Raw genomic sequence first — 18,791 nt, 5'->3', positions numbered from 1 at the left:
GTAGAAATTCTGACATGATAGAGCATTTTGGACTTCAGATTTTAAATTAGCACCTCAAAACACATAAGAAATTTACATTCACTTATTGGTACCCTGACACTTTTTTTTAGTGGTCCTGTGTAATTCACACTAAACCTGAGGTCAGGTCTAGTTTCTGCACTAACCTAAATCGTTTATTTGAAACCGTTTACATAATAATTGTTTAACCAAATTCTATTTTTCTTTATTTTTACAGCAAATTTATAAGTCATTCGCAAAAAAAATTAAATATACATCATCTTCATTGTTATTTAAGATCCATAAACAACAATGGTTTCGCTTCTTTCTAAATAAAACTTTTTAAACAAGTATTAAGACTTTCATACCGAACTCTTGGGCTTTTTTTTGTCCATACAACATTTTATCTAATTTAAATACCTTATTAGGGCCATCATCATAGCCTTATGGTTGTTTCACATGTACTTCAGATTTTACCTTTTCATTTAAGAACGCTGTTTCGACCCTTATCTGTTAAAAAATTAAATTATTTCGGCAACAATAAGAAAAAAACAATTCTAAGGTTTGCAATCGTGCAACTGGTCAATAAATATCATTAATTAAATCATTTTGATCGTATCCTCTTACAACTAACCAAGCTTTAAATGCATCGTTTGCTTTTTTAGTATATGCCCCTTCTAACTCTTCAGTAGTTTTATACATTTATTTATTCGGTTAATTTACAAAAATCCAAGTCTTATTAATATTTTTGAAAAATTTGTTTCTATTCATCGCCTCTCTCTAATTTTCGGACGTATTACTATTCATCGTATCGTTATGAAAAATAAGTGTCTCAACATTTGCATTATTTACGTATAGTGTTTTTATATACAAAGTAGTTATCTTTTTATTAATCAGGCTCTTTTCTTTCCTTAGCTGACCATCTTAAATTAAAAATTTTGTTTTCATTATTGCCATTTGTATAAATTGCCATTCTTGTTTTCAACATTGTTTTCATTTAAACTCATTTTTACTATGTTATTTTCTAATTATCAACCAACACAACTTGTGCCTTCGTTGATAATATCAACGTATTTTGCAACTACTACTTTATTATCTATCAGAACTTTATAACCAACATTTTCGTAACTCAAAAAAATTTCTAAATCTGATTTTTTATTCCATCTGGAATTTCTTTCTTTCTTTAGTATTCTCACAAAAACTCTACTTCCATGAATTTTTTAATTCTTTATACTAGGGTCTTCCCCAAGCATATTTAAGGAAGGTTTTTTCTTTCAACAGTATTAGTGATAATTCTATATTTCAAATAAGCTGCTGTTTTAACAATTTCCAGCCAAAATCTATAATAAATCCTTGCTTCTTTACGTAAATATCTAGACACATCCACAGTATCCTTGTTTTATTTTTGTGCCATTCCATTGAATTCATGTACATCAGATGGATACGGTTTAATAGATATGCCTGTCTTGCTTACAAAATTACTTATATCCTTATTTATGTATTTATTGTTATCATCACATCTTAGTCTTTTTTTTTTGTGCTTTACTATCCACCTAATTAACATAGTCAACAAAACAATTATATACTTGATTTTTCAACTTAATACAATACTTTATAGCACTTTACTGCAATCATCGATAAAACTCAAGAAATGTTTCTCGCCATTCAAACTAGTAGTTCCATGAGAACCATTTAAATCGGTATGTATAATTTTGAAAATGTCTTTGGCCCTTAATCTGTGGTAAATAATTGATACATAAAATATTTTATTTTCTTAACAAATCCCACGTTTTAAATAATAAGTTTTTTATTTCCTAGATAAGTCGTCAAGCATTTGTTTATTACAGATTGTTTTTAAATAATTAGAATTTATGTGACGTAGTGTTCTCTGCAATTTTTCTTTTTATGTTTATGAGTTTGGCTCGCTATATATAATTTCACTTGTCATGTTATAAATATCATTATTTTTAATAGTGTAACGTACGATATGCAAGGCATATCATACTGACTCTCCCTAGTAACAGCGGGGCTTCTTTATCAAGAAGGCATTGACAGGTAGGGAACAAGCTAATATAAGGCCCAGCTAGCTTCAAATCATGGCACTCGGGCATTCGGGCACTCAGGCAGCACTCGGGTAGTCAACTGGTCAGGGAGTCAAGAGTCAAGAGTCAAGGAGTCGGGCATTCGCGCATTTGGGAATTAAGGGTACACGACGAGCCTTTGAGGGAAATACACGCGCTACTTTGCCTTTAATTTCGGTGATTTGAATAAAGCTCTTGATATACTCAATTGTTGGTCATTCTCGCGACGCACCTCCTACCTATCTCTTTCCCACGTAACAAATTTGGTGCTAAGTGTGGGGTCTGGTAAGAGTCGGAATTTTTTTTTTCCTTTCATTGCACGCGTTAAAAAAAAAAATTCTGCCGAGAAGCACACACAGTGCAGTGCCGCGAGAACACGACAATTAAAAATCGTAAAAATCGGGAAGTCGAGGAGCCGATCAAAGACGACAGTTCCGGTCATATTCGACGGGCAACGGTGACAACAGCCTGGAAGCCAACAAGACCAGGATACCAATTGCAGGTAATCCCAGGATGAAGGAAATAAGCGGCAAGCGCTGAAGGGAAATGGCTGCCAAAATTTTGTTCTTATTGGCGTGCATATCTACGAGCACGTAAGTACATTTATGATAAAATTAATTTCACCCCTTACCCTTGAGGCAATATAGGGAAGGCACTCACTAGATTAGGTCGTGGGAAATTTTTATTATTAGTATATATACATATATTATCTAGTTCACTCTTTCTTTTTATTGTTTTGTTTTTTAAAAAAAAAAAAAAACCTCAAACAAAAATCACGTGAAATAACAGATTAAAATAAGCAGTGGACTAGGAAAATATTTTCACAACAAACATAAATCAGAGATTTTATTAGTAGGCTTGGTAAGACACAGGAAGCATCTGGAAATTACTACTCACATCCATATCGGCTGAAAAATTTACTATCATTTTTTTTTAACGACAATAGACGACAGATTTTCCAAAATTTTTTTTCTTTCTCTTATTTACCACTTAACGGAAATAGAGGGTAAAATCAAAGAAACTAAGTGAGAGACGAATACCGCTCTTGTACTCTCTTACCTCGCCTTCTACAATTTTTTTTTTCCTCTCGTCCACTTATTATTAAGCTGCGACATAAGTGATTGAACGCAGCCCCGCAATTGTAGGAGAATACGTAAGATCTAGTATAATCAAAAAAGAAGATACGACTCACGATATACATATATAAAAAAAAAGGAAGGTAAGAAAAATTATTTATTTTAGTGATATGACCCATGAGTTAGAAAGCGATAACGAGGCCCTGGATGATAATATGATAACCAAAATGAGCAGACCAGGACCTAGTAAAGAGGAACAAAGAGAAAATAGGACAGAATAAATGTTAGAATAAGAGCTCGAACCGCAGGGGTGTGAAAAACTAGAAGCCCTAGACGAAAAGACTAAAGCAATAGTGATGGGCTTATTTTAAAAAATCAGAGCGAAGCTAAAAAAAGCAGAGGAGGTGAATGTCTATAATAAGGTGAATACAGAGACCATTTAAAATTCGCCACCAACAGGTAGGGATCACAAGGATATATCTGGTGACACAGACATAAACATAGGACGCATGAACAAAGAAGCGGGTCTTCTTTCTGGCAAAGGAGTCAGCGAGCGAAATGCAAGGAGGGCTGAAGAGATATGCGGAGCTCGAACAGACAAAACAAACTTACTTCTAACGCAATGGGGCATGCCAGGGAAATCAGAGTGGCCAACTTCCGTTGCATCCTGTTACGAATGTAAAGGTTCAAGAAACCCCAGGGTAGGAGACGTACATAATCTACAGCTATGGGACAGAATAAAAGATATAAGACAGGAACTGGAAAAAAAAAAAAAACCGCATTCAAGGTAACGGTACCGCCACTAACTGATAACTACACAAATTGGGCCGACTCGGATACGAATAGGGATAGACTACGGAGTGATATAGCACTTACCGCGCCCCAATGTACAGAAGATATGTACGCTACACACAATCATACTCATCCATGCAGACCGCAGAACGCGCAACTAAACATTCTGCACACGCTCAGTCATATGGCAAGCAACATTCCGTTCTTTGATGAGGACCCAATCAACCTGCCACTATTCGAAAGGATGGTAAGGATGACTGCGGAAAGGGTGACGCAATTTACATGTGGCTTGCACCCAACACATAGACGTAAAATTACATGTTTAAACCCAAGGACCCTCTTCGAAGCAATTATAGAGGCGCTGAAAATAGAGAGCGATGTTAGCTTACGGCCTGCGATACCAGTACGTACACTGCCCACACACAATAAAGCAACAACCGAATAGGGGCCAATAGTAAATCTGGCAAATATAGAAAAAAGAACAACAAAAATCACCAATGGGGCACAAAAAGCAGCAGCAACAGCAAACGTAAAACGCTGCATATACTGCGATGGCCAAACCGGGCATTCAGTCGAGGAATGCCGAAAACTGCTAGCGGTGATAAACGACAGAAAAACGCTAAAAGATAATGGGAGAGAACCAAAAGAAAACTGCAATTATTGTCAAAAACCGGGACACTATGCGAGAGACTGCCGCTTACGTGAGCAGGACAGGGAGGAGGAGGAGAGACAGCGAAACGAGGGGCATAACCGACCCATAGATAATACCAATACCAACAGAAATGCCTATAATTACGGGAATGGAAATGATAATGCTTACAATTATAATAATAATAACTATAACAGGGGCTATAACAATGGCCCAACGGAGGCCTTATAACAGGAATAATAACTACTACAACAGGACCAACAACTACAATAACAGAAACAATAATTAAAATACTGGGAATAACGGAAACAGCAATTACAACAATAGAAATACGAATTATAATGATAGGAGTAATAACAATAACAGATAAAATAACTACAATCTCACGGGCAGTAATTATTACTCCAACCATGGCTACGGTTCCCCTTATAATGACAACAACAGGGAAACATTCAACCGTCATGGAAACAACAATAAGAATCAAGACAGCAGGAACGGCTACAACAGGGACCCAGTTAGGAACTTGCAAGATGTTTGGCGTGCTCCAAAAGTCGAACACGAATTAGAGAAAGAAACGGAGAGAAGCGTGTCCAGTGAAAGAGAAGGTGCGAAAGAGAGGCCGCAGGAGGCGGAGCAAAAAATAGTGGAGGCAGAATCGTGCATCAACAGTCCAAGTACTTACACAGAGCGGGAAAGTATAGAATGCAATACTGCAGAGTGCAAAGACACTCCTACACAACAGGGGGGCAGATGCACGTGGAAAGGCAGGAGGGCCTGGAGAAAGAGTAATCGGATAAAGGCGCTGGACACATATACAGAGAATGACAAACCCAAGCTTTCAGAGTGTGACAAAGAAACAGAGCAACTTTCCAAAATAACTATAAAACTTTCGGGAACAGGGCATATGCCACCATCGGTCCAGTTACGGGGACCACAGTTAAAGAATGGAAAGGCGACTTTTTATGTGGATACAGGCACAGATATTTCGATTATAAAGGAAAATTTTCTTAGCACAGACATGATAATAGACAGTAGGTATCGAGTGGCTATTATCGGCGTGACTCACGGAGCACGCAAAACATAGGGCACAGTACAGGCTCAGTTACAAGGGCTAGAGTGCACATTACATGTTGTCCCCCATTTGAGCGATATCGGGGCCAGATAAGCGCCGCTGAGAATATGATTAGATTGGATGATGTAGAGATAACACTGTTAAAGCCGGAGTGTTTTTAAATATCTGCAAAATCGAGACAAATAATTTATGCCCGAAGAATAATAATTAGCAAGAATGAAGCAGAATATGGCTGGATACCCCTCCAAGAGATGGAGGAAGGAATATTATTTGGGAACTTTATAGCGAGAAATATTAACGGGAAAACAGTTGCAGAATGTTATTATATGAGTGAAGAGATAAAATACGTGCCTGTTCTGGGAGTAAAGCTGCTAGATTACGAAGAAACTTACCGGGATCGCACAAAAGACGTTGAAGGGGACAATGTCGAAAGCTTGGGGGAAGCAGTGATAAGGTTATTCCATGAGGGAAAAAATTATGATAAAGAAAAAACGGAAAATTTTTCGAAAAACGAAAAGAAGTTAGAGAAACGAAAAAGGGTGGTCAAAATAATGCAACTTGTTGACACAGCCGGTTGCAACGATGAAGAAATAGAACATGTGAGAAGACTGATCGAGTCAAACCCTTACGTATTTGGCCTTGATGGAGAACCTCTCAAGGCAACAAACCTCTTAAAATATCGAATTATAACGACGTCAGACAAACCCATCGTGGAGACCCGATTTAGATATACACCGGCGATAAGGGATCAGATGAGAATCGAATTAAAGAAAATGAAAAAATGAAAAAGGGATGATTGAACCCTCCACCTCGCCATATAGTTGGAACACCTGGATATTGGCAAAAAAACTGGGGCCAAACAATGAAAAAAGAGTGAGAGTAGTCACGGATTTTCGACTACTTAACGAAGTTACGGTAGGCTCATGTTACCTGCTACCGTTTCAGAGTGATATCTTAGAGAACCTAGCGTCAGCACGTTACATCACGGTGGTGGATCTCAAATCGGGATTTTTCCAGGTGGAAATACACGAAGACGATGCACATAAGACAGCATTTTCGGGCCCAGACGGGCACTACTAATACAAGAGAATGTCAATGGGGTGCAAAGACTCGCCAAACACATTTCTAAGGGCTATTGCACTAATACTCGCAGGATTACAAGGCCATGAAATAGAACTGTATTTCGATGAGTTAATGGTCTTTGCCCCTGACCTTGAGGAATATGAGAGACGATTCACGAAACTATTAAAACGGCTAGCAGCTGCAAACCTTACGATTGAACCTAAAAAGTGTCAATTCTTGAAAAAAAAAGCGAAAGTGCTGAATCACATTGTAGGCATTGGACAAATAATGATTGTCCCAAAAAAACTTGAAGTGGCTAGAAATTATCCTCGACTGACGAACGTAAAAAAAGTAAAACAATTTTTAGGATTCGTAGGTTACTACAGGTGATTTGTCAAAATTTATGCACGAATAGCCCAGCCTATTTCGAGTCTCCTAAAAGCAGGCACTGCATTTAAATGGGGTGACCAAGAGGAGAAGGCATTTGAAACTCTCGTAGATACACTATGCAGTGGACCTGTACTCATCGCCCCAGATTTGGAAAAACCCTTTATCGTTACGACGGATGCATCAGATTACGCGATTGGAGCGATTCTTAGTCAGGGTGAGAGTGGAAAAGATAGACCGTGCGAGTACGCGTCTCACTGCCTTAAAAGGGAGCGAACTCCGCTACCCAACATATAACAAGGAATTATTGGCAATTGTATTTGAAAAAGAGCAATTTGGACCATATTTATACGGACGCAAGTTTACGGTGGTTACAAACCATTAGCCGTTTAAGCATTTTTATTCGTCTAAAAAACCAGATATTCGTTTTAACAGGTTTAAAGCGGAACTAAAGAGGTATGAGTTCAAAGTCTTATATCACCAGGGCGTAAACAACAGACCACCTGACGCATTATCACGAAACCCAGTACTACAAGAGGGGGAAGTGAATCCCGAGCGGCCTCACCAAGAGTTATATCAGCTGGCGGACGAACAAGAGAATGAAGAACCGGCCGATAGCGATGGACCACCGGTGCGCATATTCAAAGTACGGGCAACTCGTAAGAAAAGAATTCAAGGTAATTTGGAGAAAATAAAAATCCACGCACCGACTCAGAAAACTCGAACGTTATAACACAAAAAAAGACACGATACCACAGTGAAAATAGTAAAAAAGGTTCAGATATGAGTACAGAAGGTCAAAAAAACGGTGATGCGGACTCTGAATCAGAGGAGCCTAACGAAAAGAATTTGCCGCCACCACAAGCAATAAAGGATCAAAACGAGTGGGAAGTGCGAGAAGTTGCAGATGAAGGAAGACTTATTTCACAGGGGCCAGCAGATGGAAAATTAGGCTACATGAAGGAAGAACCGGGCTTTCGAAAGGGGATAAGTACTACAAGCACGCCAGCAATATTAAAACAAAAAGAAAAATTACGGAAAGCACGTAAACGACAACTTGACACTTTTGCACAGACACAAACCACGTTTTTCAGCCACGCGACTGACGACGAACCCGTCAAAAGAAATAATAATAGCGAATTGTGACACACCATTACCTAGCGTTGCAACTAAAAATCAAGAGTTAATTACAGAAGTGCAAAGAACTGATATAGGAGAAAAAGAAAGAAGCACGAAACAAGCGAAGGAATTTTCAATGGACAAACAAGAAAAGCCGAATATACATGACTTATTGGAGGGAAGGTCTAATGAATTGCGGGCTCTAGTTATGATTAACATTAAAAAACAAGATGTAGAAGGCAGACCAGGAATGAGGATAGATATGTGGGAGCCTAGCGAGATAGTAAGAGACACAAAAGACAAAGTAAGCGAAAACACCCATAACGAGGAGAGTATGGCTGAGTCAGAGAAGAATGAGACCACGGTACGAAACCTTATATGATTGTACGAACTCGACATCTCAACTACTGAGTAACGAACGACTCTGCGCAATTCTAATTTGTTACAAAAAAGTAAAGAGCTGGAAGAAACAAAGAAAATTTTGGAGTCACAAACAATCTATGGGAACAGCTATTGTACTTATCTGTTCTCTTAAGAATTTAAGAAAAATATTTGTGTACACTTTGCACTAACCAATGAAAATTATATTTACACTCATTACATTGATACGACAGACGGTGAATTAGGCCATTTACATCTAGAAGGCGTAGGTGAAAATGCACATTATACGCCTCTTATACAAGTTTCTAGCACGATGAATACAGAACTTGAGTCAAGGGTAGAGATCTCACAAAGGAACCGTAGTAGTACCGAGGAAAGTGAGAAGCGTAAGCATAGGTCCAAACTAGACAAGAGAGTGGACAGAGGCAAGCGAGGGAAGGATGACAAAAGTCATTCAGAAAAGAAGAAAGGCACTTCTGAAAGTGCAGTGGATACAAGTGAGCATACGAAAAAACGGAGAAAGAACAGACAGCCAACAAGCAGCGACGATGACAGCAATGAAAGTACAGCACAGAAAGAAGGAGAGCAAGCCAACCAGTTGAATGACGCGCTATGTGAAACAGAGAGCGAGGACGAAGCCAACACTGATTATATTTTATAGGAAAGTTATATATGTATAAAATACTAATTTTTAAGGGTTATTCAACACATTGCCCCTTTACCCCCCTTGGCCTCTCTTTGTCCCACCTCAGTTCACCCTTAATCCCCCCCCCTTTCAATAAGGTAAAAATTCTAACACGTTTTACGTAATTTTTATTGGTTTTTATTATAAGTTAGCCCCCCTACTATCGCTCCGTCAACTCCCCATATCCCATCACTTAGTATAAATGAGACCCACCTCAACCTCTTCTCTACCTCCTCTCAGCCCCCCTTTAAATAGGATATAATTGTATTAGTTTTAACTTTTTGTTGGGTTGAATTTTTGTTTAGCCTCCCTAAAAACCCCTCTTCGCCCCTCTAATAATTTCATAACCCAATATCCAAATAACCCAATAAGTTTTCCTTACAATTTAAAAGAACTTTCTATAGCCTTCCATTAGCAGCATCTGTAAATATAGTAAAATTATATTAGTAATCATGTCATTCTAATTTTTATTACTTTTTGCACCCTCACTCTCTGCTCACCTTACACTTTTTTTAAAAATCTTTTAGCATTTTTACAATTTCTTAACAGCCACTTCTCACCACTCCTTAGCCTCCCATTATTATTTCCTATTTAAATGTAATAATTATATCAGCTGTATGATTTGTTAACACATTTTTATACTGTCAGTTCTAACCTAATTTTAGTGGGTTAAATTTTGTTTAGTCACTTTCCACTCCCTCTCATAACTTTATAACCCAACAATCAGATAATACAATACAATTTTAAAGAACTCCTTTCAGTCACCCTCCAGCCGCATTGTTAAATGAGGTTATATTTTTTCATGTTATTTTTAGTTATACGACTGTTTTTACCTTCCGTCTCAGCTCTTCCTATAGTTTGAAGAAAGCCCCTGATTTCTAGCACATTAGAACATTTTCACACTACCGTAGTGGCAGTGCTATGGTGCACTGATTTTTTTTCTCTTAAATTTTCCAAGAGCTTATTTATTGAATTAGTGAATGTGTATGAGAACAAAAAACTATATTTCTATACTAAAAAAATAACAATGATTAAACATAAAGAATTTTTTAACCATGAACCTCGTTTGTAGCCCTATTTACTATGAAAAGATAGAAATTAGAAACTAAATTTATTGAAATATGTCAAATAATGCACATCGTCATAAGAAAATATCAAAATAATAGTCACATCAATGTAATACATATATTCATCGATTTAATGAACAGCGCAGCATTACTTCAGACAATTTCATTATTTCGCTAATGTAAAGAAGTTGAATATTTTTAAATCTATTTTGGACTAGTTTACGCCAAAAACTTATATACAAACAATATTTTCTATTTATAAATTATTATCGCTTCTTTTTAAATATAGATTCCATTTTCATTTTTGCATCTTGATAACATGACGTATAAAAGACCATGCAAAACCAGTAGTTTTTAAAAATATATACCACCGTTATTAAAACTTAAACCTTGAAATTTATTCATAGTTACAAAAACTGCTAAGACTGAAGGAAATTGTTTTCATTCTAAAATAAAAGGTAATGGTGATAAATTTCCTGTACTAAAAGCTATTTTTAGTATAAAAACTCTCTTTCCAATTTTTTCTTCAGTTATAGTTTTTGCTTTAATATTGTATTTAAGTAATTTTGTAATTTGTAATCTTGTACTGTTACTTAAGCCATCAACTATACTTAAATTTTGTATCAACATTACAATTGCTTCAATTTTTAAATTAAGCTTATGCGGTGTTCAGGCTCTACGAATATTGTTTAGAAATTCAATTGGAACATTGATATAAATATCGTTGTCAGATTTATTGACACTTGTAAGTAGCATGACCTATACTGTAATATGTTTTCATTTTTTTTACATGATTTGGAATTTCATTATTCAAAAAGTAAGTATATTTGTTATAAAAAGTAAGTAAAATGCTATTAATTATAAAGTCAATATCTTTACCAAAAAAATGGGAACAAATATTAGTTGTTTCTCATTTGTTTCGTACTTGAAATAATTTAGTTTTTTCTTTTCCAATATCTAATAATTATTTTGAAATTGTTCTATTAATCAAACGAATATAGATGATATTTAGTTTTAGTATACGAAACAACAATCGAAGATATAATGATTTATTACTTTCTTGTATGATCATGATTCCATTACTATTTCTTAAAACTGGATGAATCCGTCTAAAATCACCTCCTAAAACAATTAATTTCTTACCAAAATGGATATTTGTATCACCTCAATCACGTCATATTCTTTTAACTATTTCAAAGGCTTTTTCGGGATCATAAAAGCCTCGTCCTATATAATTGAATCTCCTGCTTTCAACTTTTTTTTTCAGATTTAAATTCCAAAAACGAATTTTTAACATTGCTTAAGTCTATTGGTAATCGAAATGTTCTACAACTGGTCATTCCTTTAGGCCCAATTAGAATTCTATGTTAAAATGTTAAAGTTAAGTATAAAGAACCTATTAGACTCTTTTTCCAGAAACACTAAATAATTAATAAAATGACCGAAAATGTTTTTTAAATTTTATCTCCTTCGATACTTTCTTCGATTGGAGGTAAAAAGTTGTCTTAAAAATCTATAAGAAGAATTTTATTAAATGTACACTACTTCTGTTTAGACTCTTTCACTACTTAACAAAGATTATTTGATTTTTTAACGTCAAAAAGCAAACTGAAAAAAATGAAGTATCTAACTGATTTAAAAATTGGGGGGTTCTTTCGCGGAGCACGCGGAGGGGCGCAGCCAACAAGTATATAATTAATTAAAGAATGTTGAGTCAATAATAACTTTAATAGTCATTCTTGTAAGATAAGAACTCATGTTCATAATAATTATTTGTATGGTCTTATCTTTTAGTAATAATTATGACATTACAAAGTAAGAGTTTATCATGTCTTGAATAATTATCAAATAGAAAACATTCTTTTTGTTCAAATACTTAAATTATACTGTTGTGTCGCAAAATTATAAGATAATAAAATATGTATTTGCAATAAGAAATAAATCTAAAATTTTGTAAAAATTGTATTAAGGGATCAGAGGATCGATGGCAAGAAAGTTGTAAGAGACTTGACCCTACGTAAATTGGCTTAAAATAACGGATAAATAAATTGAATTTTGCCCAAATTGGTAAGGAGGCTGTAAGTAGGGATATTTTGGGAGGTGATTTGATGGTTGAAGGTCAGTTGGGAGGTTATGTGCAACGGCCTACACATTTTACTGTATTATACAGGTAAATATTGTTAACTAGTCTGTTAGGGTGGGTGGCTATAAATAGCTAAGGGGAGTTGGGGATGGCATAAGTCCTCCTCAGATATGTTGATTGAGTTGTCGAGATTCATCAATAATGAGCACCTTATTCTTGATGCTTTGAGTATGATTATAAAGTGTTTTTATTGGAAATCTGGTCTGCTGCTACAGCTGGTGCCAATAGTAGGTGGCTCGGTCGTGATACTCACAGCCAAGATGATCTGGTAGCTAGGTGATTGGCACCTGATTCTCTCGATCTCTGGATGGTAGAGCCAGAGTATGTACATAGGCAGTGGGTAAGTGTAAGAGATAGAACAGAAAAATTGTGGTGTCAACGTATAGTAATATTGATCAAATTTTAATGCGGCTCTAGCCACTGTCGTATGCAGGCTCCACCAAACGAGCGAAGACTCCACGATTGCTAAGGATCAGGTGATCCGGGTGGATGATTTCGAGTCATAGTAAATTTCCTCTTATGTACTAAGAGTCGTTTTAATACTTGCAGTATTCTTGAGACACCTGAAGTCACTACTAATTAAGCAGTAGACGGTGCTATTAGGTGAAAAGTTTAAAAATTTGAACTACGTGCCATTCGAAAAAAATCAAATTTTCGTAAAACGATCGAAATAAATGAATAGTTATTATTTAATTAACTGTAAATTAGTTAAATATTGCCCTGGATAGTAACAGTGTACAGTTGACAAATTATCATAAACTTTAATGTACATTATTTGTATGTATACAGTTCATTTAAGTCCCTCTTAATTGGTAAATGGCAATGGATGAAAAAATTTATATTTCTAAGTATAATTTTTTGTAACATGATTAGAAAACTAATTTTCAGTAGAGAATTAAAAAAAAAAATTATGGGCAAATTTTTTGTTAAGGAAAAATTATGGTGGGTGTCATATTGTATAGTTATTAATTTATAAAGATTCTACACAGAAAATAAAATGGTGGGGAAGGGTAAGACAAATTGCGTGAAGGGCAGTAGAGAAAAGACGGGGCAAAAGAAAATTGTGCATCAAGCAAAAAAGGGTTAAAGAGAGAACGATATTTACATAGTACCACACATTTAACTATATATTAGTACTAAAATATTGTACTCAAATATTTTGGATACGAACTAGGCCTACATAATCTTTTTCACACGAGGGTCTGCCTATTCAATGGTGTCTAAGCGCTAGCTACTCCCACGCTTTAGCGTATTTGGTGGGCTAGGCAACAAGCCCTTGTTTCTTTCTGTTATAAAACTCTTTATATCTTCGTTTATGTACCTATGAACTTAGTCCCACAACTTCTTCCCGATAATTTTTATTTCTTAACATAGCAGAAATGTATTATTTCCGTTTTAAAATTTGTGTCCTTCCTTCTTAGCTCAACTGCCATTAATCTCTTACGTTGTTATATATTCCATTTTTTTAGTGAGTTCTTATTATTGATTAAAAATAACTTTAAGTTATTTGTGACCATACGTATAATCCTACGACGTCTTTTGGAATTTCTTACGCTACACGCTTGGAATACATCATCTCAGTAGATTTTAAAACAGATGTACATAGTATTATATGAAATGTTGTATAACTATGTTAACACAACTTAACAACAATAAAAAACTTGGTAATTGAATCCTATGTTTCCATTCAAGTATCAAACAGGTGTAAAAAAGAAAATATGACTTTTTAGTCTGTGCCCAATTGTAATGACAAATACAATAATGTAATGTATAAAATTAATTTAATGGTATATATTGACAAAAAAAATATAAAATAGCTTAAAAATAGTTAAGTACCGATTTCAGCAGGCCGAAGAAAATTAAAAACTCCTGGATGAGTTAAAGATGAAGTAGTTTTTGAATTTTTTTTTATTGATGAAAGAAGCATGCTTGTAGTGCTGAATACAGTTGTTTGCTCAATTTGGTAAAGTCTAGAGTAATTAAAGCGTCCATATCGTTCAATCTCTGCTACTGAGCAGCAAACAATCTCAATTGAACCTTTAAAGCCACAACGTTTGTCATTACTTGTGCGACGTTCCTTCCTTAAGATCTGTTGAAGCATTAAGGGACACTGTGGCAGCATTACGCATTTTCCATTCTTATTATTATTGTTTAAATCGCAGGAACTGCCTTCTGGAACACAAAAACATATGATACAACATTCAATTCAAGAACATGCGATTGTACTTATAGTCAAAACAGTGCTAACATGTTTAGAACGAAGTTTCTTATCACGGATTAAGGTGGGGATTTAGCCAAGAAAGTATGAAACGCGTTACAAGATACCGTAAGAAGAAGAGAACATGAAAAAATCGATCGTTAATTTCCTGTTGTCTTTCTTACTCTGTAAGCTATACGGGCTACTATTGGCTCTGTTCGTCACAGGTTTTCCTTTTCTCACTTCTTTAGTTTGCTCACTTATCTGACTCTTTCATTCTCTAGATGCATTAAAATAAAATCTCAAGGACTACTTTACTGGCAGACTTGAGAGTTATTTGAATCATAATTAAAATTTATTACTCAAAACAATGGTACTAAAAGGCAAAAAAATCTGTATACTGTTACTTTTTTAATTTTACTCTCATTAATAACAGAAGAAAAATTATAACTTTTGAAACATACTATTGTAAATAACAGTAGGAAAAAAAAATTATTGCTTAATTTTAACAAAAATTTAAAACACTCTGTAAGAAAAAGGGTGTATGTTACCTAACAATTAAAACAACATTCAATTGTAACAAAGGAACGCATGCAGTTTGCTTCACTAATAGTTCAAATAAATGTTAATTAACAAAAAAAATGATAAATAGTATTCTATATTCACCAATTGAGTCTTATAAGTAAAAGCATCAGATAAAAAATAGGATTAAATATACAAATGCATTAAAATACATATGTTTACGCATATGTCCTCCCATATTATATACTTATTTAGGTGGGGCTGTCCGTAACCCTTCTACTCAGTGTCCCTCCTCAAAAATAGGAAAAATTTCTTTTATTTAAATAGAAAATTAACCCAATATAACTCCTTGGTGTCATCATTCAACCCCTACTCAGCCCCCCTCACATTGTTTTCTCCCCATACTCAGACACCTCTCAGCTATCCCCTAGCCACCCTTCAAAACAAGAAACAACTATTTTTATTTTAGCCACCTCTTAGCACTCCTCGAATAAAGGCAAAATAAGTTTTATTTTAAAGTTAAAATAAACAAAATAAAATTTTTTATTACCCCTCTCAGCCCCCCTCGCCAGCCCCTTAATTTGGATCAGTGCCTGCTTGTCCCTGCTCATTCTCTTTTTACGCTATTTTAAGCAACATCATAAAAAAAAGGCGTAGCAGAATTATTTATACAATGATATAAAATGTACAAAATACTATTCATCAATGTATATAAACTAGTGGGTCTTCGCCCCCCTGCGCGCTCTGCGCCCCAAATCCCTACTATTCTTACTCAAAAGAAGAGTCTTTAAATTTTATCAGTTAGTGGGAAGAGTTTGGTGCCCAGAATTTCATGAGGAAGAAAAGTCTTCAATCTACATCATTAGGCATTAGTGATACATTATTCAGTAAATTTTCACACCATCCAGAAGGTACTATTGTGGTACGTTGAGAGTTTTTTTTAAAACTCTTCGTTATGTTCAGAGAAAAAAGGTATACATTATTTTTTTATTGATTAAATTCTGAACAACAAAAAGTTTTACTTACTTTAATCACATGTGATATATTTAAATTTTATATAACGTATAGTTTATATTATTTTTGTTACTGTTATGCATTCTATAATTTATCAATTTATATAAATGGATGGAAAAAATTTTTGATTTTCAGATTCAATGACGAATACGGAAATAATTTCTTCAGAGTATTTCACACTGTAAATAAAAAAAATCGTTTGTACTTCCTAATATTGAAATGTAATTTGAAATCAAACTTAATATTTTTAAGATTTTTTAAAATGAACAATTTAAAAAGTAGCGTAAAAGGGGACTGACATTGTTTATTCAGAACTTTTTCTTTTTTTCTGTATAGTAACAAAGATTTCCACATGAAATCTCGATTTTTAGTAATCACTTATGTTGTAAATAAATAGAAAAATTATTATGAATTTATGGTAAAAAACGACTATTATCAGAATGCAAAAAGTAGTGATAAATATGTTAACATAATGTCAAAAATGGGACTTACGGTACAAGTATTAAAATTAAAAGCTTTTTAGATTTATTTAGTGTTCACGTTATAGTTAATTTCTTGAACAACGATATTCAAACATACGAAAATTCAAATAGGAATCTTAAACAAAAAATTAATCTTAAACGAAAAATATGATAGAATATATTGCAATTGGTTGATTAAACATTGTATCTCCAAAATATTATAAAAGATTATTTTTTAAACTTTTATTAAATAAAGAAACTGGTTCGATATTGTTCAAAGACATAAGAACATATAAAGGAATAACTTATAAGACATTTAAAGATACTGCAATTGCAATGGATTTAATAGGCAATGATAAAATTATTGATGATATTTTTAAAAAAGCAATTGCTGTTATGTTTCGATATCAATTAGGACAATTTTTTGCTTGGTTTTTAATTTCAGGAAATGTTTAAAGTAATAAAATATGGAATAAATACATAGAATTTTTTACGAAGGGTTTTCCTAATAATAAAGATAATTTAGCTCTTTTTCATACTAACCAAATTTTAGTATCAGAAGATAAATCATGTGGATGCTTTAATTTACCCATACCAAAAAAAAAGAAGAGTGAAGAATAATATATAGATAATGAAATACGTTTCAGTAAAAAAATGGTTAACTCGATGTATAAAAGTTTGAATAATGACCAGAAAAATATATTTCATATTATTTGCGAACAAAAAAATATCATTTTCTTTATAGATGATCCTGAAGGGCCAGGAAAAACTTATTTATATAAAACGTTAATTAATTTTTTTATTTCTCAAAATATAAAAATCATTTTTCATGGCATGGACTGGCATAGCATTAATTTTGCTTCCAAAGGCAATAACCAGTCATAGAATTTTTAGACTTCCTTTAGATCTTAATAATATAGAGAGTGCATTTTTAAAATTCAAGTCAGATAAAAAAAATTAAGAGAAGTTCATTTGATTATTTTGTATGAGGCTTTAATAATTCTAAAAAAGCATTGGAAATTAAAGACAGAACATTAAAAGATTTTTGTAATACTGAAAAGTATTTTGGAAATAAATTAGTTATTTTAGGAGATGATTTTCGCTAGATCCTCCCAGTGATAAAAAATGGTAATAGAAAAATTATACTTGAACAAACTATTAAATTTTTATTTTTATGGAACTTATTCCAAATTTTAAAATTAGAAATCAATATTTTTTCCAACGATAAAGAATTTTCAAAATTATCATTCAAAATTGGGAAAGGGGAAATGAACATTTTTTAACATTCCTATACATTGGATCTCAGAGGATGTATGTTCTCAAATATTTTCTAATATTTAAAACTGCTCGATGAATAGTGTTATACTTACATCGCATAACGAGAACACCTCTTATTTAAATAATAAAATTCTTAAAAAATTAGCTGGAGAGATTAAAACTTTCCATAGTATAAATAACGCAACTCATAAGGGGGTCAATAAATCAGATATTAATATTTATTTAAATTTTCCGGTAAAAAGTTTAAACAATATTCGTAAAGAATTACCACCGCATGAACTAAATCTAAAAACTGGCACACTAGTGACATTACTGAGAAATTTAATTATATCAGATGGACTCCGTCACAAAACACGTTTACAAATCACAAAATTATAACAGTAAAATATAGAAGGAAAAATAATAACTGGAGAAAAAATTGGAAATAGATCTTTATTTCAAGAATGACCTTAGACACAGGAAACTCCTTAACATTACCGTTTATTTTGCATCGTAAACAAATTTCAATCGTTGTGGCATTTGCTATGACAATAAACAAATCCTAAGGTCAAAGTTTCGATAATGTAGGTTTGTATTTTGAAAAACCCTTATATTCTCATGGTCAATTATGCGTGGCTTAATCAAGATGCGAAGATAAAAATAATTTGTTTATTCAAGTAGAAAGGCAAAAAAATACATAAATAGAAAATATTGTTTGGAAGGAGATTTTTACATAATTTATTAACTTTACTTGATGATTCTTATAGATAATTCGGCTATATTTATGGTAATAACTTGAGGGTCACTTATTAATATTTCATAATTTAAC

At 33.8% G+C, this 18,791-nt stretch overlaps 1 protein-coding gene across 3 annotated transcripts in view; it reads right to left on the bottom strand.

The window, feature by feature from the left end:
* Positions 1 to 18,791, bottom strand: part of LOC106641650 (chymotrypsin-2-like) — a 302,182-nt gene that overhangs the window by 206,923 nt on the left and 76,468 nt on the right. For all 3 annotated transcript variants that reach the window (XM_089593855.1, XM_089593853.1, XM_089593854.1), the window contains one exon: positions 14,348 to 14,683. In XM_089593855.1, coding sequence (XP_089449981.1) covers positions 14,348 to 14,633 — 286 coding nt within the window. In that variant the 5' untranslated portion in view covers positions 14,634 to 14,683. The remainder of the gene's footprint in view (positions 1 to 14,347; positions 14,684 to 18,791) is intronic.

This window comes from Copidosoma floridanum, unplaced genomic scaffold (assembly GCF_036245765.1).
Source record: "Copidosoma floridanum isolate Cflo_tuat_1 unplaced genomic scaffold, Cflo_Japanese_pri ptg000020l, whole genome shotgun sequence".
Classification (NCBI taxonomy): Eukaryota; Metazoa; Arthropoda; class Insecta; order Hymenoptera; family Encyrtidae; genus Copidosoma; species Copidosoma floridanum.
This window is presented reverse-complemented; position numbering and strand designations above follow the sequence as displayed.